Below are 23,208 nucleotides of genomic sequence, written 5' to 3'. Positions count from 1 at the left end.
GTTCACACTCCATGGCATGTGTGTGTGTGTGTGTGTGTGTGTGTGTGTGTGTGTGTGTTTGTCTGTATCACTGTATGTTGCACACTCTGCCATCTATATCACCCCCCCTCTTCTCTGGTTACGGCAGTGACTGAAGGCAGAGTTGAGAGTCATCATCCGTTACCTGTTGGTTCAATCTACCTCATCTCCATCTGCAGCTGACACTCGACCTCACCCCCCCTACTACTGGAAGTGTTCAAAACTGCATGGAATGACAGCCTTCGTAACTATAGAAAGGCTCTTACTGCTGCTAGATCAACATATCTTTCCACACTAATATAATTCTTCTAATAGATACTTTTTTTATATATAGCCATCGCCAAAAGTATTGGCAGTGACATAAATTTTGTGTTTTGCAAAGTTTGCTGCTTCAATTGTTGTGGTGTTGATTCACATTGTTTGTATATTATTGTGCAAAGTGATCAGATGCATTTTAAATAATTGCAAAAAGCTTCATTGGCCAAAAAAAGAACTTTATCACAAAAACCCAAATTTCACTGTTTTTTTTTAGCCCTGGCACAAAATGACCATCTAATGTCATTTCACTAATCATATCATCAGCACATGGGAAAGTGTCAAGTAGTACTACTCAGGTTAAATCCCTATCATTATGATTGGATTATAAGAGCAGACTGATTGCTGATCTTGTGTTAACAATGGTTACCTCCAAAGAAACATGTGCAGTGTCCAGCAAGCGCCAGGACCATCTCCTCCTGAGGAGTCACCTACGGAATCATGTCACCACCAGTGCAGAGCTTGCTCAATACTGGTAATAGGTGGGTGTGAGTGCATTTGCACGCACAGTGAGGCGAAAACATTTGGACCGTAGCCTGGTGTCAAGAAGGGCAGCAAAGAAGCCACTTCTCTCCAAGAAAAACATCAAGGACAGACTGACATTCTACAGGAAGTACAAAGATTGGACAGCAGAAGACTGGTGCAAAGTTATTTTCTCTGATGAAGCCCCTTTCCAACTGTTTGGGACATCTGGAAAATCGATTGTCTGTAGAAGAAAAGGTGAATGCTACCATGAGTCCTGTGTCGTGCCAACAGTGAAGCATCCTCAGACCTTCCATGTGTGGGGTTGCTTTTCATCCAAGGGAGTGGGCTCTCTCACAATTCTGCCCAAAAACACTGCCAGGAATAAAGAATGGTATCAAAATGTCCTGCAAGAGCAACTTCTCCCAACGATCCAGGAGCAATTTGGTGATGATCCGTGCATTTTCCAGCATGACGGAGCATCATGTCACAAAGCAAGAGTGATAATGAAGTGGCTCGGAGATGATTTCATTGAAATTTTGGATCCGTGGCCAGGAAACTCCCCAGATCTTAATCCCATAGAGAACCTGTGGTCAATCCTCAAAAGTAGAGTGGACAAGCTGAAGCCCACAAATTGTGATCAGCTCTGAGCTGTAATAAGGCAAGAATGGGATCACCATCAGTCAGGATTTGGCCCAGAAGCTTATATCCAGCATGCCAGAGCGGATTGCAGAGGTTATGAAGAGCAAGGGTCTACACTGTAAATATTGACTCTTTGCATATATTGAATGTTTTTTCCCCAATAAAAGCCTATAAACTTATGAAATGCTTATCATCGTTTTCCAGTATACCATAGAAACATGTGAAAAAATTATCTACAAATACTGAAGCAACAAACTTTGCAAAACACAAAATGTATGTCACTGCCAATACTTTTGGCCATGACTGTACATTAGCAAAGCTAACTAGGAACAAGACTACCACAGAAGCAAAAAATAACCACAGTATGTAGTAATAATGACATTCTGAATTTTTTCAATGAAAAAATTTGTAATATTAGAAAAAATGGAGTATTAAAGTCTGATAACTACGCATATAATAATATAACCATGTCAGTAGAGTGATTAGAATCTTTTACTCCAATCAATCCATCAACCAAACTAATTTAAAATATCTAAGCTATAATTTCTTCTTCAAAATCATCAACTTGTGTACTAGATGCCATACCTACACATTTCTTCAAATAGATAGTACAATAATAATAATAATAATAAACTTTATTTTATAGAGCACCTTTAAAAGCAGCTTCTCAAAGCGCTGTACACAAAATAAGCAGTACACAGAAAAAAGAATGTTAGATAAATTAGAATAAAAACAACAACAACAACAACAACAATAATAATAATAATAATAATAATAATAATAATAATAATAATAAAAGTAGACATCAGCAAGCAAATGCTAGTTAAAAAAAGTATGTCTTGAGTTGAGCTTTAAAAATGCCAAAGGTCTGAGCTTCCCTAAGTAATAGAGGAAGAGAGTTCCAACGTGAACGAGCAGAGACAGAAAAAGCCCTGTTACCCAAATTATAAGCGTGTTTGTGGAACAGTTAACAGATTACACTGTGAGGAGCGCAGTCTGAGATTTGGGGTGTAAGGAATTAATAAAGCGGAATAAATTATGAGGAGCCAAGCAATGTAATGCCTTGTATGATAACATGTTACGGTTCAAAAGTAATTATCATGAACGTAAGTTAAATTCTGAGAAGTCGGTGGTGCTAGAGGGTTTGAGATAGAGACTCCAAACTTGCTATGGTTAATGTTGAGATGGTGGGTGCCAAATTTCATAACTTTCACATCAGCGGTTCTATGGGATGCCATAGACTGCCAAGAAGAAGAAGAAAACGAACAGATACAATAGGTGGCTCGCACCTATGGTGCTTGCCCCCTAATAATAAAACAATAAAACAGATCTGTATTTATGTGTATGTACATATGTTAGAGTTCTATTGATTTATGAACATGTGCAGTATACTTGGTATTTATATACCACTATGCAATTGAGTTCCACACTAGGGTGGGCTACACTGTGGCTACTTCTGGCCTCAATAGCCAATCATGTTGCTGGATTGGAAAAGCACCAGACTACGATCTCCTCCTTAGCAGAAAGGGATAAAGGTATCTCCTCAATCAGCACCTCCTTGTTCTGAGTGTCTAACCTGACGAGGAAAGAGACATTAACAGAAACACCACGTTCTGAGTCTTCGGCCTGTGTAGTAGAAAACATTAACATAAACAACCATCCTGACTCTCTGACATGACAAGGAGAGAGGCAATGGTACCATTAAGATTAAGCTTTTGTGAGCACAACGTTTGCTTCAAGGCTCCTTCAGCTGCATGCTCCAGACTGTAAGGATCCCCACATCGGCAGATATTGCCTGACCCATACGGCTTCTCAGTGATGCAGCCCAGCCTGCGAAGGACACTGTGACGACTTCTTCATCTGACCCAACTTAATGGTCCAGACTCTAAGGACCTTCCTGGCATGATAGGAGTTCAGCATTCTCCAGCACAGTGTGGCAACAACTATTGAAACGTAACTCTGCACATTTCTTACTGCACACAATCCGCATCACCAGTGGAAGATGTCTCTGCCACTGGACTGATCACCCGACTGTGTGGAACGTAATTATAAGTATACGAAACCTCTTTACAGAGATCTTGGCATTAGTTTATAATTGCAGCATATGTTTGTCAAATTTGCTTAGATGACATTTATATGGGGTCAGAAAGGGGTCATATAGTATACAGGAAGCATCTTGAAGCTGTCATTACAAACAAAGGCTTCTCCACTAAGTATTAAATACATTTCAGTTGGTGTGTTCAATACTTTTTTCCCCATGTCATTCCTCTTTATTGCACATAACTTCATTTATGGACGTTAATGTTGTGAATTTATATGTGTGGATTTCTTGAGTTAATACTGATGTCTGGTGAAAATTTCATGTGAATAGCCTCACTGGAAATATATTTACTGAAAACAATGTTGGCGCTTTCAATAATTATCTCCCCCACTGTAGCTATATTGCAGTGTAAAAAAAAAAACCTAGACAGACATACAGATAGATTGAGAATCAGCTGCACATCAGAAAACTCAAGAGACAATAATGGTTGATTTGTTTTGTCAAGCACCTTTGTACCATAATGATGCAGTTCCAGTGGCAATTCACTGTCAATTTGCTTCCCTCAACATCCACATCACTCTAAATGGGGGCAGTGTGCTCATCAATCCTCTTTGAGTTCCAGATTTTTAAATCTTCATTATGGCTATTACTAAACTTAGCTATATGTAATCTGTTTAGTAGAGAAGAAATTATAGTATATTATTTAGGAATGTTATTAATCCAGAAAAAAATATTTTATTAGTATATATTTTGTTTTTAAAATACAGATATTTTCATAGTATCTAGGTAAGTAAGTAGTTTCTCTAATTGGTTTAAATCATTGGAAATTTTTAATCAGTGTGTGTCATGAATGTTAATACAATCCAATATACCTGTCCAATCGTAGTTGGCTGGTGGTTCTCAAGATGTCCACCACTCCTTCATGTCTAAGCTGCTTACACAGGATAGCAGTGGCAATGAAGCAGCCAGTGCGGCCAATTCCTGCACTGAGAGGAATTGTGCAGTGACCTTAAATAGGTTGTTATTATTATTAAAAAATAAAGTAATAATGTTTATGCCAGAATAGTGATTAATAAAAGTAGACAAACTCAACTTAATAAATGTCATAGGATACTGACCAGAAGAATAATACATAACATACATGAAGTGGACAAAAGTTACATTAATAAATAAATTACCTCAGTCCGTTGATATCAAGTACCTGCAAACAATCTGGGCCATTCTTTCATTAGAATAGCTTAAAACATTCTTGGAATTATGCCATATACATTCTTAAATTTGAACAGTGTGATATTAGACTATTTTCGACAAGGAAAAGGCCACCATGGATTGATTGCATTAATGTATGTGCCTACTCATCTTAAACATTTTTAATACAGTATCGTGAAAAAGTATTTGTAAGTATTTGAAAAGTACTGATCCTGATTTCTTCTGTTTTTGTGTATATTTCATACTAAAAGGTTTTAGATGTTCAAACGAAATACAATATAAAACAAAGACAACCTGAGTAAACTAACAATAGTTTTTTGTTTTTTTATTGAAGCAAAAAAAAGTTATGCAATACCCAACACCCATGTGGAAAAACAAATGCCCCCTTAAACTTAAACTCTGGTTGTGCCACCTTTAGCAGCAAAAACTGCAACCAAACACTTCTGATAAAGGGAGATCAGTCTTTCACTTACTTCTAGGACTAGGACATACTCCACACTTTGGATCGTTGTCTTGCTGCATAATCCAGTTACGCTTGAGTTTCAACTTATGGACAGAAGACCAGATATTCTCCTTTAGGATTTTCTGCTAGAGAGCAGAATTCATGTTTCCCTCAATTATTGCAAGTTGCCCAGACCCTGAAGCAGCAAAGTATCCCCACACCATCACACTTCCTCCATCATGCTTGACCGTAGATATGATGATCTTTTTGTTGAATTCTGCATTTGTTTAAGCCAGATGTAATGGGACCTAGGGTTACTTTCGATTAATCAATTCACAGAACATTCTCCCAAAAGGTTTGAGAATCATCAAGATGTGTTTTGGCAAAATTCAGACAAACCTTAATGTTCTTCTGGGTTAGCAGTGGTTTTCACCTCGCCACTCTTCCATGGAGCCATTTTTTCCCAGTGTCTTTCTGATAGTGGAGTCATGAACAGTGACCTTTATTGATGCAAGAGAGGTCTGTAGGTCATTTGATGTTGTCCTTGGCTCTTTTGTGACTTGCTGGATGAGTCGTTGCTTGCTGTGCTCTTGGAAGAATTTTGAAAGGTAAGACTCTTCTGGGAAGATTCACTACTGTGCTGAGTTTTTCCATTTGGAGATAACGGTTCTCACTGTGGTTCTTTGGAGTTCCAGAGCCTTTGAAATAGCTTTGTAACCCTTCCCAGACTGATGTATTTCAATCACCTTCTTCCTCATCATTTCTCAAAATTATTTAAACTTTAGCATAGTGTGTTATTGGTTATGCCATAACCAATGAGAGAGTGAGTGTGATATAGCTGGCTGAACTCACACACACACACACACACACACACAGACAGCAGAGCATGCACACCTGCCTCCCAATTCTTCCATGACATCCTTACACACTGGGGTTCTACAAAGATGTAGTCATTTTTTGCAAAAAAAAGTTTGTGAACCCTTTAAAATTTTCTATATACCTGCATAAATATGAGCTAAAACATAAGGAAATTTTCACACAAGTCCAAAAAGTGCTCAAAGAGATCGCAATTTAAAAAAAAAAAAAAGGGACAAAAATATTAGACTTTGTCATTTAATTATTGAGGAAAACGATCCAATATTACATATCTGTAAAAGTATGTGAACCTATAGGATTAGCAGTTTAATTTGAAGGTGAAATTAGAGTCAGATGTATTCATTCAATGGGATGACAATCAGGTGTGAGTCAGTGGCCTGTTTTATTTAATGAACAGGGATCTATCAAAGTCTGATCTACACAACATGTTTGTGGAAGTGTATCATGGCATGAACAAAGGAGATTTCTGAGGACCTCAGAGAATGAGTTATTGATGCTCATCAGGCTGGAAAAGGTTACAGAACCATCTCTAAACAGTTTGGACTCCACCAATCCACAGTCAGACAGATTGTGTACAAATGGAGGAAATTCAAGGCCATTACCCTCCCCAGGAGTGAAGACCAACAAAGATCACTCCAAGAGCAAGACACGTAATAGTCTACAAGGTCACAAAGGAACCCACAGTAACTTCTGAGTAACTAAAGGCCTCTCTCACATTGGCTAATGTTAATGTTCATGAGTTCACCATCAGGAGAACACTGAACAACAATGGTGTGCGTGGCAGGATTGCAAGGAGAAAGTCACTGCTCTCCAAAAAGAACATTGCTGCGCCTCAGTAGTTTGCCAAAGATTACGTGGAAAAGCCAGAAGGCTAATGGAAAAATGTTTTGTGGACCGATGAGAATAAAATAGAACTTTTTGGTTTAAATGAGAAGTGCTATGTTTGGAGAAAGGAAAACACTGCATTCCTGCATAAGAATCTTATCCCATCTGTGAAACACAGTGGTGGTAGTGTCATGGTTTGGGCCTGTTTTGCTGCATCTTGGCAGGACGACTTGCCACCATTGACGGATCAATGAATTCTGAATAATACCAGCGAACTCTGAAGTATACCAGTGAATTCTAAAGGAAAATGTCAGGACATCTGTCTGTGAACTAAATTTCAAGAGAAATTGGGTCATGCAGCAAGACAAAGAGCCTAAACACACAACTCGTTCTACCAAAAAATGGTTAAAGAAGAATAAATAAATTTTTTTGGAATGGCCAAGTCAAAGTCCTGACCTTAATCCAATAGAAATGTTGTGGAAGGACCTAAAGCAAGCAGTTCATGTGAGGAAACACACCAACATCCCAGAGTTGAAGCTGTTCTGTACTGAGGAACGGGATAAAACTCCTCCAAATAAAATAGCGCGTTCACTCACACCTGGTTGTCATCCCATTGATAGGAAACACTGACACTAATTTCATCTTCAAATTAACTGTTAATGTAATGTAATATTGGATTATTTTCCTCAATAAATAGATGACGAAGTATAATATTTTTGTCTCATTTATTTAATTGGGTTGTCTTTGTCTACTTATAGGACTTGTTTGAAAATCTGATGATGTTTAATTCATATTTATGCAGAAATATAGAAGATTCTAAAGGGTTCACAAACTTTCAAGCACCACTGTAAATCATGTTCCACTTTTTGGAGAGAAGAGGCTTTTTTCTTAGCTACCCCTCCATGAAAGGCATACTTGTTCAGTCTTTGTCTGATTGTGCTGTCATGAACATAAACACTTAATGTGTTTACAGAGGCCTGTAGGTCATGTGGTGCAGCTTTTTTCTTTATATATCTGAGCACTAACCGGTCTGACCTTGGACTGAATTTGCTTGGATGCTCACTCCTGGTAAGATTGGCAACTATCTTGAAGGTTCTCCATTTGTAAAACTCCTTTTCACTGTAGACTGATGAATTTCAAATTGTTTGGCGATGGCCTTATAACCCTTCCAAGACTGATGAGCAGCAACAATTGCTTCTCTATTCTTCTGCATCATGGCTGATGGCCTTACTTCTTGGTATGACCTAGACACACTACTGAATGCTCCAGAACACCAAATTGCCAAAAGTTCTGCTTTTATAGAGGTAGTCACATCTGTCTGCTAATTACTCTCTTAATGATAATGGAGGAAGGAATGGTGTACTTACTTTTCCCTACCTGGGTTCTGAATGTTGGCTTATTTTTTATGGGAAAAAATTTACTACATGTTGAAATCTATTGTGTATTTTTGTTGTCACCTGAGGTTATTTGTTTATAGAAGTTGGTGAGGACCACACAATTGTTATTTAGGCCCTGATAAACAAAACAATATAGAATCAAAGTAGTTTTTATTCTCTTTTTCCCATAACTTTACATTTATTGAATTGAATGGTCGGTGGTTATCAATTTACACATCTATAATTTAGGGTACCAAAAAACACAGACTGAAGCATTTCGTTATGACTGACTACTGAAAGGCAGGTTCAACATTAACGATTACCTGAATGCCTGGGGAAAGTAAAATGTTATGTCAGGACAGCAGAATGAAAAATCATTTTTTACAAATGTTTTTGGCTGGGACCAATCTATTAACTGAAAATGTCAAAATGTCAGCAAGACGGGAGTATGAGGCTAGACAATTCCAAAGCCTTTTCCTTCATGAAAAAAAGTTCCTGGTTTGATTCTGACTCTTCCATAACATGGATAACAATGGATAAATCTGTCAAGCAACAATTTCAACCACATAAAGAGCAGCACTGCTCTGTTGCCACTGGAGTTTTGTGCAAATCGCACCACAATCAAACACAGAAACAAATGTTTTCAGTGATCAGCTTTCTGACTTTTACTTTTGCAAGAGAAAGTTTGCAAGTATTACATTTGTCAGTAAATGAACATATTTACTTTAGCATCTAGCATTTAAACTAGCATTTATGTGTGTCAAAACATATGCATACATACTAATTTATTCTCCAAATGTTTCATAAATGAGGCCTAGTATCTATGATGTTTCGATTTCATGTTGTAGGTGGGAGCTCGGACATTGTTAGGGCTGGTTCTTCTTGAGCTAATATGGTCAACTTCACCTTTCAGTAAAGCAAGTATATCAAGTGATAGAAGGTAGGAATGTCACAGAGCAATAACTAAATTTATTGTTGATGAATTACAGACCTGTTGAAGCTTTAGGCACGCTAAGTAGTTGTGTGTGTGGGGCAAGTGAGTGTGTGTCTATCCAAGGGTGAGTCAAATGAAAACCTTAAAAATACCATTTAGGACCTGCATTTTGAATGTCTTCCATATCCACCATACTCACCAGATGGAATGGGTGGAATGAGGAGGCACTCCAGTGTGCATTCTTGAGAAGCCTCAACAAACAAGTGAAGGATGAACTAGGCCTGAAGGATGAGTCAGACTCCCTTGACACGCTCGTTTCTCTTGCCATCAGGCTGGATAACTGCATGCGGGAAAAGCGCAGGCAGAGAGCCAGCCACTCCCATGCCTCTGTAGTACCTCATCCACCCCTCCGCTTATCCGCCAACCCTGCCTGGGAGCCTCAGCCCGGCCCCCAGGCTCCTGCCCACTCCCTTTGGCACAGAGAAGAGGCCATGAAACTGGGCCGGGCCCGGCTCCCAAGCCCTCCCTCAAGCATGTCAGATGATTCAAGGCAGGCGAATGTATCTACCGTGGAAATTTGGGGCACTTTTTGCCAACCTGCCCTCTCCAGAGAAAAGGGGAGGCTCACCAGTAAAGTGGGGGCTAATGGTGAGTCAGATGTCCAGCTCATCTTCCCCTTACTCCGCCTCAGGAATGCTAGATTCCTGGCCCTCATTACCCACTGCACACTTCTGGTTCTTTCTGGCAATCACTGAGAGCAGATCCAGCTAAATCTTATTTCCTCGCCGCCTATGCCGCTGGTGCTGAGACACTCTTGGTTACAGAAACATAATCCCCAGATTGATTGGTCAGCTGGGAAGATCACCAAATGGAGTGGCTTCTGCCATTACTCCTGCCTGCAATCAGCCCTTTCCCCCACTGAGGGCCCCAATTCCCTGTCAAGCTTATCCCCACCCAACCTATGCCTATGGCATACCACAATCTAGGAGAGGTCTTCAGCAAGAACAGAGCCCTCTCCTTGCCACCTCATTGACCTTATGACTGTACTACTGACCTGCTCCCTGAGACCACCCTACCATCAGGCCAGCTGTACAACCTGTCCCGCCCCGAGAGGAAGACCATGGAAAAATATATCCTTGCTGCTGGGATCATAAAAGACTCCCTTGCTGCTGGAATTATCCAACCGTCCTCTTCCCCACTAGGTGCCAGTTTCTTTTTTGTGGCCAAAAAGGATAAGTCCATTCTCCCTTGCATTGACTATCAAAGTTTAAACAGTATCAACACTAAAAACAAGTACCCCCTGTCCCTCCTTAATTCAGCTATTGAACCCTTGTCTTGGGCCACCATATTTACTGAGCTGGACCTGTGGAACACGTACCATCTGGTTAGCATCCAAGAGGGGGATGAAAGGAAGACTGCGTTTAACACCCCCCTGGGCCACTTCGAATACTTGGTCATGCCGTTCTGCCTCACCAATGTCCCAGCAGTGTTCCAAACCTTGGTCAATGATGCAGTCCGGGACTTCCTGAACTGATTTGTTTTTGTGTACCTTGATGACATCCTCATTTTCTCCAGAACCCCCATGAGCACAACCGCCATGTTCATCAAGTACTACAGTGACTCCTAGAGAACCTCCTGTTTGTTAAAGCAAAGATGTGTGAGTTTCATGTCCCCACAGTCACCTTCCTGGGGTCATAGAGAGCGGACGGATCAAGGCCAACCTGGAAAAGATCCAGGCCGTTGTTGAGTGGCCTAGGCCCACCACCCTGAAGCAGCTCCAGTGTGTCCTAGGGTTTCCTAAATTTTACCGCCACTTCATTAGTGACTACAGCCAGGTAGCAGTACCCCTCTCCAGGCTCACCTCCACCTCTTTCATATGGACCCCTGAAGCAGAGGCTGTCTTCACCACACTCAAAGGGCTGTTCACCTCTGCCCCCGTGCTCATCTAACCTGACCCCTCAAGGCAATTCATCGTGGAGGTGGACGCCTTCAATTCGGGTGTGGGTGCAGTGCTCTCTCAACATCTGGCTCCAGACCAGAAACTTCACCCATGCGCCTTCTTCTCCCGTTGCCTCTCCCACGCTGAAAGCAACTACAATGTGGGAAATCATGAGTTGCTTGATGTTAAGCTAGCCCTGGAAGAGTACTTAAAGAGAACAGCTGCTTTAAGCAGTACAGTGCATCTCATTCTCAATGACTGCACCAGATTTGTCAGTTCTTGCTATGAGATGTTATCCCACTCTTCCACCAAGGCATTTGCAAGTTCTCGATTACGTCTGGGGGGACACATGGTTACATGTAATTTTCCATTGCAAGGATTATCAGCTGTCCTTCCTGTCTCTCTGTAGTACTGTCTTAGGCATCTTACATTACAGACATTGTAGTTTATTGCTCTGGCCACATCTGCAGTACTCATGCCTCCCTTCAGCAGGCCTATGGCATATCCATGCATGTGAGCAGGCACCCTAGGCACCCTGGTATTTTTCAGAGTCAGTAGAAAGATCTGTTAGTGTCCTAAGTTATTGTAACTGTTATTGTAACAAAGCACACAAATACAGCATATAAAGACAATAAACGTGAATTAAACTAAACCTTTTAAGCAACCTGCACCAGTTTCTCGTGCCCTTTGCACACAGTAGAGCCTTTTGAATATAAAGAATTCTGTGCTCATGTGTCACTGTTGTGCTTCCATGCTACACAAGATCCTTCTTCATGGCATTTAATATATAATGCTCCCGTGACTTGGAGGACTCGGGTCGCACACTTTTTTTTCCGCGCTCACTATACGATCACTGACGATTACGCCTCAGTCTGATGGTGATTGAAGTCATGGTGGGAATAAAAGGTAACGCTGACATGAACAGTAAGCTGAAGAAATGTATTTTCGTTGACTCTGAGTATTCTGCTAAAGCTAGCGGCGTCACATTATGTGCGTTTGACATCATGTACTATCATCTGGGAAGTGGCTAATACTTCCGGTTAATAAAAAATCGCTCTTGTTCCATTTGAGATGTTACTACCCTTCTAAAATTCACACACTAGATGGTAGAGTACCTAGTGCTGTGTAAGTGTATAGTATGTTATTTGGGACACGACTGGTCTGTACTTTCCGATGCGTGTTTTCGGAACAGAAGTAATGCAATGTGTAAACGTACCCCATGCCACACGCAGACCAACTAATTGATAATGAGATTCGTTGACAACAAATTAGTTGATTAGTTGGTGCAGCTCTAATTATGTGACACTCTTCACATTTTTTGCATTATTTTGTCCACTTCCTGTATGTGTTGTTTTTTAAGGACTTATAGGAAGGAATAAATATGCTAATAGCCCCATGGTGTTAGGGTACCTGCAGTGAACAATAACAGGGCCACTAGAGGGTGGAGCCTGTTTCCTCGCTTCCTCCACTTCTTGGACCAATTGTAAAAGAGGTGGGGCTTTATCTGGTGTTTTCTGATCTGGCCATGATGTGTACCAGTAGTGCCTGAGACTGCGCTCCTCACCTTCATACTAGATATGCGCACACACACACACACACACACACACACACACACACACACACACACACACACACACACACACACACACACACACAAAAAAAAAAAAAAAATCCAATGTCAACATTATTTAGGAAGTTAGCAATGAAACAGGAGACAAACAGAAAGATAAGTGGAATAAACTTTGACATTTAAAAAAGTGTATTTGTGGAGAGTTCTGAAATAAATTACTAAGAAATTATTAAATCTGAAATTATGACATTATAATACAGTTTATTTATAAGCTAGTAAAACAAATAAATTGCAGAAACACACGCGCATATATATATATATATATATATATATATATATATATATATATATATATATATATATATATATATATATATAGTACATCTATATGCAATGCAAAATACATGCAATCAATGATATTTTGAGCAATTGAACAATGTAGTGTTTTATTTACACATTTTTCAAACAAAAGGTTTTAAGTTGTGGTGGGGTTTTTTGTTGACAAAATACTACTTTCAAAATTATTTGCATCCTTACAAGTAAATATTTTGTGATGCCTGCCCTGTTTTTTCAGTGTTCTAGTGTTTCTACGTTGTTTGGGGTTTTTTTTGTTTGTTTCAAGTAATCCATACCATGTACAAGCATATTTACTATCAAAGCCCCAGTCTCTGCCACTTTCAGCATACCACTCTTTTGCAGATCTTAATCTTATAGACATGATTACATCAATGACCTCTAAAAACAACACAACTTAGTGTGAATAACAGCATTATAAGCTCTGTCAACATTCAGCTATCTCTGTGCATGGATATTATTTAAAAAGCCAAGCACAATCATTCGGAGGTTCAGCTGGTGAAGTGGATAGATCTCAGTGCAGTACTGTTATTGAATGCACTGTGCATGTATCAGGACATTAGTTTCTTACATTTTGTTTATTTGCATTTTTTTGTATTTTTATTATTTTTTTCCTTTGCTTTTATTAAAATATTTTCTCTTATCTTGCAACAAATACTGGACTGTTTTTATGAAGGGCAACAACTTTTGGATGACACGGTTTAATAACAATTAATTTTTTGTATGTATACCCTAGTTTGGCACAGAATGTCTATGATAAGGAGAGCCTGAATGATGCATTTATAAAGATGCTTCATTCAAGCTCTCCTTATCATAGACCTTCTGTGCCAAACTGGGGTATACATACAAGGGGCTATTAAGAACCAACTATATTATTTTATTTTTGCTGTGTGTAAAAATGCATTGCACAACCCATAGTTAGGTAACTAGGAGTTGCATGATAGCTAAACCACTGTAGCTTTTATCCTTTTATTTCTCATTTTCATCTCTAAGCCAGAAAGTTTCACCTTCACAGTGAATATCCTCAGACTGTAGTCATCAGCCTGAATGAACTGTTTGACAGTGATCTCTATGCCTTCACAGGTCACACTGTCCTCTGGCCAGTACTCGGTGCATTTCTGTAAAAGACAAGCAATTATATTATCACTTGCAGTCTCATTTGTACACACTACAATTACTATTTTCTCTTTTCTTATATTAAGTATTGACAGATATGTACCCGTGTGTTTGTATTATATTTATTTAAATATGTGGCCTCACCTGTTAACGAAGAATACTGAAAGATGTTAAAGATGTAACATTTATATGACAATACAGCACAGATCACCCAAAAATGGTCAGTGTTTCCATTTGTTTCTGTGCGTAGTCTCTAGATACAGTCTGGATGCTTTACACTAAATACGATTGGTTTGCTTCATGTGAATGACTTTAATTTAGATCAATAAGTAAATAGGATCAAGTAAATATCCTAACTAATTTAAACCAATATACTTTAAAAATTTAAACAGATTATACAAATTTGTTCACAAAGGAAGCAAATGCAACTTAATCAAATATAAAACCAATAAATTTACTAATTACACCACTAATCTGTTTCTAAATTTGTTTCTTGCAATGTGATACTGCTTTGTTTGAAGTTTATTGTGTTTCAGGGCTAAAGCTGTCAAAGCTTTCCAACTATATGTCTGCATATAGTGTCTCTGTTTATTTCCATCCTTTTATGTGAGCGTGTTTATGTATATCTACTTATGTATCTAGCTGACCTCATTTTTCTCCTCAATGTTGGTGATCATGACAATGATTGGGCAGTGTTCCTGCCAAACCATCCTCCAGAAATCTCCCACTGTGTTTACAGTTGGACCCTGAGTGGCAATGTATACCTTCTCTTGCCCACCATAGCCCTATGAAAAAGTAGAAACAATCTGCTGTTCAGAGAAAACAATTACACAATCATACATACATCTAATGGTTGCAAGTAGGGGTCATGCATACCTAAGTCAGTGACAACTACTCCAGGTAAACTACAAAAGCTTTAATAAAAATATTTTTAAAAAACTAACAAATTTTTATATCAAACTGACAATACTTCAGTATATTAATTCATAAAAATTTATATTTATTAACATTAAATTGTATTAAGACACGAGATAATCATGATGACAATATCATGACAAAATTAAGGTGAACACTTCCAAAAGATACTCTAGAATGCCTTTTGTTCTTGCAATGTCAATATCTTAAGAGAGTGAGATAATGCGGTTCAATTTTCCAATTGGTTGCCATGAACAAGAATTGTCTTGAATTGTCAAGAATTAAAATGCTGTCATCTTGGACTTTATTCAAATGCTAATTAGAAAATGTAAATAAGTATTTGCAGTTGCATTTACTGTATGAGTGTGCATAATTTAGGACAATTCTAATTCAAAAGCACAGTGAAACAAGGTAGATGCAGCAACATTAAAGTCAACAATGGAGTGGGTTTTTTTGCACAGGCATAACTTTGTTAGTCTTTGTTCTGGGGACAGAAATAACAGAAACGGTGGAAGGGCAAAAGGGGAAAAAAAGAAAACTTGTGTGACAATTTGCTTTGAAATAGTTTGCAAAGACTTTTCATCCATATGCATTAAGCACATCTCACAGAAAGGATACAGCTTCTATTTTAACCAGCATTTAATTCCATAGCAGCTTTTTAAACGCAAGGCACTGATGGAATTATAGATGCTTTGGGATTCCTAGTTGAGAAAATTTAGTTGATATGATTCCATCACCTACACACTCACTACATCTGTTAGAATAATGACAGCTACTACACATGAGCAGCTAATATGCATACACATTTCTCCATAACATGTGGGCAAGGGCTTGTTAACATCAATCATCTTTACAGTTGTTTCTATTGGAGGTCCACCGAAACCGTTCAACCAACACCAATAACCGATTGCTGGAAATATTGGTTATCTGCAAAAATCCACATCAACAGTTTTTCCCATTGCTGGCATGGCTGAGAAGGGTCAGCTGTCATTATACAGTGTGAGTATTTCATTTTCAAAAGTACAGCACATTTTCATGTAAAAGTAAGTACTGTTTATTTTGTAATAAAGTTCAGCAATATATTACTTTAAGTGTTATGTTTTGGTTGCTTAATCAGACATCGGCAGGTACTCCCCAACTTGGTTATCGGTATCTGTAAGCTCCACTATTGGTTGATCTGTAGTTTCTATGGTAATGGTGATCTTCATACCAGAGATCAGGATGAATCCCAAATGGCTTCCTGTTCCCTATCCTGCACTAAGGGGAAAAAATGGCTTGTACACTCTATATAGTGCAATATATGGCTGGTACAAAAGGCATTTTGGATTCATCCTGTGATTTGGCAACTCATTCAGTTTTTATCCTTGTCATGGTCATGGACCTGGAGCCGATCCCGGGAACACTGAGCATGGTGGATTAGAATTGACCCCGGACGAGACACCGGTTGGCACACTCATACACAATCACACAATCGTTCAAACCTATGGACAATTTATCTTACCCAATCCACCTACGGTCATGGTTTTGGACAGTGGCAGGGAATCAGAGAACCCATGCAGACACAGGGAGAACATTATCAGAAACATCTAACAGGACCTGAAGCTCTGAGGTGCCAGTGCTATTCACTGTGCCACTGTGCTGCCCTAGGTCAAAGTTGTATCACAAAATTCTACAGTAGATTAAGAGAGAGAAGGTTAATGTAGCCAGCCACTCATGCAATAAAAAGGTGCCTAAACAGCACAGCACAGCGAATATCACTTGTTTATCAAGATATTTTTAAAAATAAATTATTAAAATATCTATAATTTATTAAATATATAGCACTGTAATATTGTGGGTGTTGTTTTGAATATTTTGCATATTTATTGTTAGATAGCATTGTTAATATTTTTGTATATTTATTCTTAGATGAGACTTGGATCACATTTAAGAACCATTAATGAAGAAATCCATATAATACAAAAAGTTTGCTTTTTTAACAATTGTACAGATAAAACAACAAAGAGTAAACTAAACAATAAATGATCAAACAGCACTTACCTTCAAGTAGTTAGCATTGATGTATGTGCTGAGAAAGTCATCCTCCTCTGTTCCTTGAAGGCAAACCCTACTGTGTGTGTCTGTAACATTGATGAGAGGTTATGAATATAGAGTAACATACAAGCCGAAGGTTACCCTTTGCTTGTAATTAAATATGTGTAATAGTATTTTATCGGTGCATGCAGTATTTTATAATGTTAGCTCAGTTTGTCAGATTCTTTACATATATTAAACCAAAAAGACATTGCAGTCACACATGTTATGAGAATGTATAACAGATAGCCCTTTACTTCTACCAGTGGACTCCTTCTGATCCACCTGCACAATATGGCCAAAAGTTTGTGGACACCTGACCATCACACCCATATGTCATGAAATGCGAGTTGAGATAGAAGCAATTGCAGTAAAAGCATATTTACTGAGAGGCAGGCAGACGGTTCTGCAAGCAGCACTCAGCACAAGGGGGAAAACAAAACATATTCGAGCCCCCTGTCCCCAGTGAAAGGCACTTCTTCTGAGGCACCTACAAATACTACCCTCAGCGGTCCAGCTCCCCTGGGTATAATGTCCAAGTAAAACCCAAGGTCACGACTCAGGCATTGTCCATCAAGTTGGCATGTCCCAAAGGAGCCGGGGAGCAGACATGGGGCATACTGAGGGTGATGGGCTGGCAACATCCTTGCTGGGATCTGGTGGCAGAGCTGGGGTGAACTTACCGGGGTCAGGAACAAGGCTTGGGAGGATGCACCATTGGCCTCTGGTGTGAGCAGGTCTTGGGAGGCCATGCCTTTGGCCTCAGACAGGAGCTGGACTTGGGAGGTTGTGTCGTTGGCCTCTGGCTGAAGCTTAGCTGTGGAGGCCACCATATAGGCCTCTGGAGGGAGCTTGCATGGGAGGCCGCCTCATGGCCTTAGGGTGGAGCTTTGTTGTGGGTACCTCTCTGCTGGCCTCTGGAGGGAGCACTGTAGGGGAGACCGCACTATCGGCCTCTGGCTAGAGCTCTGCAGGGGAGGCCCCCCTGTCAGACTCTGGAGGAAGGCCGGCATAGCTCACCTCTTGCTTTCCTTATGCATCCATGATATAGGCAAATTACTCTGTCATGTTATGTGAGTTGAGAAGGATGCAATTGCAGTAAAAGCATATTTATTGCGAGACAGGCAGATAAATCCAAAATGTGAATCAATATTAGGAACAGGAAACAAGCATGGGTGGGGCACTCTACAAACAGCAATATCAAAGGGATATCTAAAAACACAAAACCAAGAGAACAGAACTAAATCAACAATCAAAGGCTTCATAAAGACAGTCAGCAAAACATTGAACAATTCTTTGCACTAGAAAAAGGAAACAGAAGGGTTAAATATACAAACTAATAAAAGGGCAAACTCAAAACAGGTGTGAGAAATCAGGAAACATAAGGGAAACAACCAATGACAATACCGGGGAGGAGACAGGACATGAATCACAATAAAAAACATATGTGGTTCTGTAAACAAAACATGAAAACACAGAAGTGCATGCCTGATCTGTGCAAGCTGTTATGACTGCTGAGCACTTCTGCAAGGGGGCCTTCCCCAACCTGTTGCCACAATGTTCAAAGCACACAACTGTACAGTATATCTCTGTATGAGTAGCATTTAGACTTCCCTTCACTGTAACTAAAGGGCCCAAACATGATCTAGCATGGCAATGCCAGTGTGCACAAAACAAGGTCCTTGAAGACATAGGCCTCCTGCTTGGTTGGAATGAAAACCTGCACCAACACCGGCCCTTTCCAGATAAGATTGCCCACCCCTAATCTAGAGAGAAAAAAACTACAACCCTGGTAAAATGATCAGACATGAACCTTAAAACAGACCACTTGAAAATAATAACATAAACGTGTCAAACTAAATTGGTAGTATTTCAAATAACATGGAAGGAGAGCCGCCTGATCTACAGAAAATCTCTTAGTGCTGCTAGATCTAGTGCTGAAGTATCTCTCCATATGCTCTTCATAATTTTTTTTTTTTCAATGAAAAAATCGAAAATATCAAACAAAAAATTTCTTACTATAGACTTAAAGCCCGACAATGTGATAACTAACAATGAACCTACAGTGGGAGGAATAAGTATTGAACACATCAACATTGTTTTCACTAAATATATTTCCAGTGAGGTTATTCACATGAAATTTTCACCAGAATTTGTTATTAACTCAATAAATCCACACATATAAAGAAATCCAAACATTAACATCCATAAATAAAGTTGTGTGTAATAAAGCAATGACACGAGAAAAAGTATTGAACATGCTAACTGAACTGTATTTAATACTTAGCGGAGAAGCCTTTGTTTGTAATGACAGCTTCAAGACGCTTCCTGTATGAAGAAATTAATGTGCCGCAGTGTTCAGGTGTGATTTTGGTCCATTCTTCTAAACATATTGTCTTTAAATCTTGTTCAGTTGGATTTGAGTCAGGTGATTGACCGGGTCATTCTAACACCTTGATTTATTTTCTCTGAAACCAGTTGAGAGTTTCCTTTGCTGTATGCTTTGGATCGTTGTCCTGCTGGAAGTCCACCCAGGTCTCATCTTCATCATCCTGGTGGATGGTAGCAGATTCTTCTCTAGAATCTCCCGGTAAAGGGCTCCATTCATCGTTCCTTCAATTATATGAAGTCTGCCAGTACCATGTGATGAAAAACAGCCCCACACCATGATGCTTCACCTCCAAACTTCACTGTTGTAGTGTTTTTAGGGTGATGTGCAGAGCCAGTTCTTCTCCAAACATGGTGTGTACTATGACAGACAAAAAGGTCAATTGTGCTCTCGTCTGACCAGACTGCACTCTCCCAGTATTTCATAGGCTTGTCCAAATGAGTAGCAAACTATAAACAAGCTTTGACATGCCTTTTCTTTAGTAATGGAGTCTTGCGGGTGAGCGTGAGCAGTGGAGTGCATTGCCTATTGTTTACTCTGTGACGATGACACCTGCTGCCTCCAAGTGTTTCTGGAGCTGTTTCTCAGTGGTCCTTGGCTCTTGGGCTACTCTTCTGACTATTCTTCTGACTCCCTGGTCAGAAATCTTGTGAGAAGCTCCTGTGCATGGCCGGTTGATGACGGAGTGATGTTGCTTCCACTTGTGGATAATGGCCCCAATGGTGCTTACTGGAGGATTCAGAAGGTTTGAAATACGTCTGTATCCGATTCCATCAATATGTTTCAAAACAATAAGGCTGTGAAGGTCTTGGGAGAGCTCTTTGCTTTTACCCATCATGAGATGTTTCTTGTGTGACACCTTGGTAATGAAAAGCCTTTTTTCTAGACCATCAATTTACTAACCCAACTGATATTAATTTACACAGATAGGGGGTGTAATTACTTACGGATTTCAGCTGGTTCCTTGCCTTACCTTGCCTTGGAGAACTGCTTCTTAGCATGTTCAATACTTTTTTCCCGTGTCACTCCACTTTATTACACATAACTTTATTTATGTACTTTAATGTTGTGAATACTTTATATTTCCAAGTTTTCTTGAATTAATACTGATGTCTGGTGAAATTTTCATGTGAATGACCTCACTGGAAATATATTTACTGAAAAAAATGTTGATACTTATTTCCTCCACTGTATATAGGCTGTGAAAAATTGTCTTTATTGTTTAACATATTTGATATTTTGTTCACAAAAATACTCAGCTCTCATGGATATCAAAAATTTCAGTTTTCAGTCCTACAAATGGACAAAGGGAACCCAAATTAAAAAGTGAGACAAAATATTATACTTGGTCATTTATTTATTGAGGAAAATGATCTAATATTACATATCTGTGAGTGGCAAAGTTAAGTGAACTTCTAGGAACTTCTAGTTAATTTGAAGGTGAAATTAGAGTCAGGTGTTTTCAATCAATGGGATGATGATCAGGTGTGAGTGACCGCCCTGTTTTATTTAAAGAACAGGACTCTGAGGCTCAAGTCAGATCTTCACAGCACGTTTGTGAATGCGTATCATGGCACGAACAAAGGAGATTCCTGAGGACCTCAGAAAAAGAGATGTTGATGCTCATCAGGGCTGGAAAAGGTTACAAAACCACATGTAAAGAGTTTGGACACCACAGACATATAGATTTGTAGTAATGGAGGAAATTCAAGACCGTTGTTACCACTCTCAGGAATGGTTGATCACAGATCACTCAAGAACGTTCGCCTCACACTGCCAGGGTCGGGGGTTCGATTCCCGTGGCTCTGTGTGTGCGGAGTTTGCATGTTCTCCCCGTGCTGCGGGGGTTTCCACCGGGTACTCCGGTTTCCTCCCCCAGTCCAAAGACATGCATGGTAGGCTGATTGGCATGTCTAAAGTGTCCATAGTGTATGAATGGGTGTGTGTGATTGTGTGCCCTGCGATGGATTGGCACCCTGCCCAGGGTGTACCCCGTCTTGTGCCCGATGCTCCCTGGGATAGGCTCCAGGTTCCCCGTGACCCTGAAAAGGATAAAGCCGTATAGAAGATGGATGGATGGAGATCACTCAAGAGCAAGACATGCAATAGTCTGCAAGGTCACAAAGGAACCCAGGGTAACTTCTAAACAACTAAAGGCCTCTCTCACATTGGCTAACGTTAATGTCCATGAGTCCACTATCAGGAGAACACTGAACAATATTGTGCATGGAAGGATTGCAAAGAGAAAGCCACTGTTTTGCTATATCTGGGCCAGGACGACTTGCCATCATTGATGGAACAATGAATACTGAAGTTTACCAGCAAATTCTGTGAGTCTGTGAACTGAATCTCAAGTCCTGATCTTAATTTAACAGACATGTTGTGGCCTTTCACATTTCTGTTGAATTAAGGTCAGGACTTTGACTTGGGCATTCCAAAACATTAACTTAGCTTCATTAACATGAACTTCATGTAAGAAAACCCACCAACATCCCAGAGTTGAAGCTATTCTGTACAGAGGAATGGGCTAAAATTCCTCCAAGCCAATATGCAGTACTGATCAACAGTTATTGGAAATGCTTAGTTGCAGTTATTGCTGCACAAAGGGGTCACACCAGATACTGAAAGCAAAGGTTCAATAAAAACCTCTCGCTCAGTGACCGCAAGACAGATGATAGTAGACCACAGGATGTTACAGGGTACTTCACAGGAGTTTTATAGTTCATACTCCCTGAGGAAGACACACAAAAACATATTAGAATCAGGAAAGCCAGCATACAATCTCTTTTTCAGGCTGCAATCTGGCAGATGTTACTGAGCATCCAGTCCATTTTTACTTGCATACCTAGGTTAAGCCCACATTCCATGAAGTCTAATAAATTATGTATGTTATTTAGTGAATAGCTATTTTTCATAGTCACACAAGAACCCTGTCATTTTTGTTACAATGAACACAGGCACCAGCCATGGTTATGAAACAGGTTCAATTCAGCCTTTATTCAGCATTTTCTACATTTGCACGATAGTATCTTTCTTTTTTCATAGAGATGTATGATATGGGGGGAGTTGCTTGGCTTTGCATTTCCAGTAAGATCTGGAGCCTATCACAGGATGGCCATTGCAGGGTACCATGCACACAATCCCACTGGCATGTTTTAGGAGGTGAGAGAAAACAGGAGAACCCAGAGGAAACCCAGGCAGAGACAAGGTAAACATCTAAAATTCCAGACCGGTAATAACCCAAGCTCTGAGACAAAAAAAAAGGGCCAAGGTAGTTTTTGTCACAAAAATATTGCAGATCTTTCAAATGGAGTTCCCACTTAATATAACACATCTTCATGTCTATGTCCATCATCTGTAGGAACATTAACACTGAATGGAAGCAGACTGGCATCCACTGATGGCGAGGGACACATCCACTGGCATTTAAAAAAAAAAAAAAAACTCTTAAGGAAAAGCTGTTCCATTGTATATAGAGCTTGGTATATTGCTTCAGTCTTGGCTAAACTTTTTTTTTCCATTACTAAATTAAAAGAAGAAAAAACCCTAAATTCCATGTACTTTTTCACTTGGCAACATTGTTTTGGTCCAAAGTGTTCATAAAATTAATAAAACGATTTAATCAAATTAAAGAAATAGATATCCCTCAAAATATACAATCAGAATTTTTGAAAATTTTATTCATATGTTGAAGTTTTACTTGAATTAAGAT

The 23,208-nt window shown here is 39.5% G+C and overlaps 1 protein-coding gene across 2 annotated transcripts in view; it reads right to left on the bottom strand.

Annotated features, from left to right (window-relative positions):
- The window catches only part of ptpn5 (protein tyrosine phosphatase non-receptor type 5), a 63,096-nt gene that overhangs the window by 3,191 nt on the left and 36,697 nt on the right, over positions 1–23,208 (bottom strand). Inside the window, exons 8-13 of one of the 2 annotated variants that reach the window (XM_017458340.3) lie at positions 17,075–17,154; positions 14,767–14,904; positions 14,011–14,121; positions 12,490–12,650; positions 4,351–4,464; positions 2,033–3,013 (exon numbers count right to left, since the gene is read on the bottom strand). In XM_017458340.3, coding sequence (XP_017313829.1) covers positions 2,911–3,013; positions 4,351–4,464; positions 12,490–12,650; positions 14,011–14,121; positions 14,767–14,904; positions 17,075–17,154 — 707 coding nt within the window. In that variant the 3' untranslated portion in view covers positions 2,033–2,910. Of the gene's footprint in view, positions 1–2,032; positions 3,014–4,350; positions 4,465–12,489; positions 12,651–14,010; positions 14,122–14,766; positions 14,905–17,074; positions 17,155–23,208 lie in introns of those variants that run through there. The other variant, XM_017458341.3, reaches the window with a different exon arrangement.

This window comes from Ictalurus punctatus, chromosome 27 (assembly GCF_001660625.3).
Source record: "Ictalurus punctatus breed USDA103 chromosome 27, Coco_2.0, whole genome shotgun sequence".
NCBI lineage: Eukaryota > Metazoa > Chordata > Actinopteri > Siluriformes > Ictaluridae > Ictalurus > Ictalurus punctatus.
The sequence above is the reverse complement of the archived record's forward strand: the minus strand, read 5'-3'. Positions and strand labels throughout refer to the sequence as shown.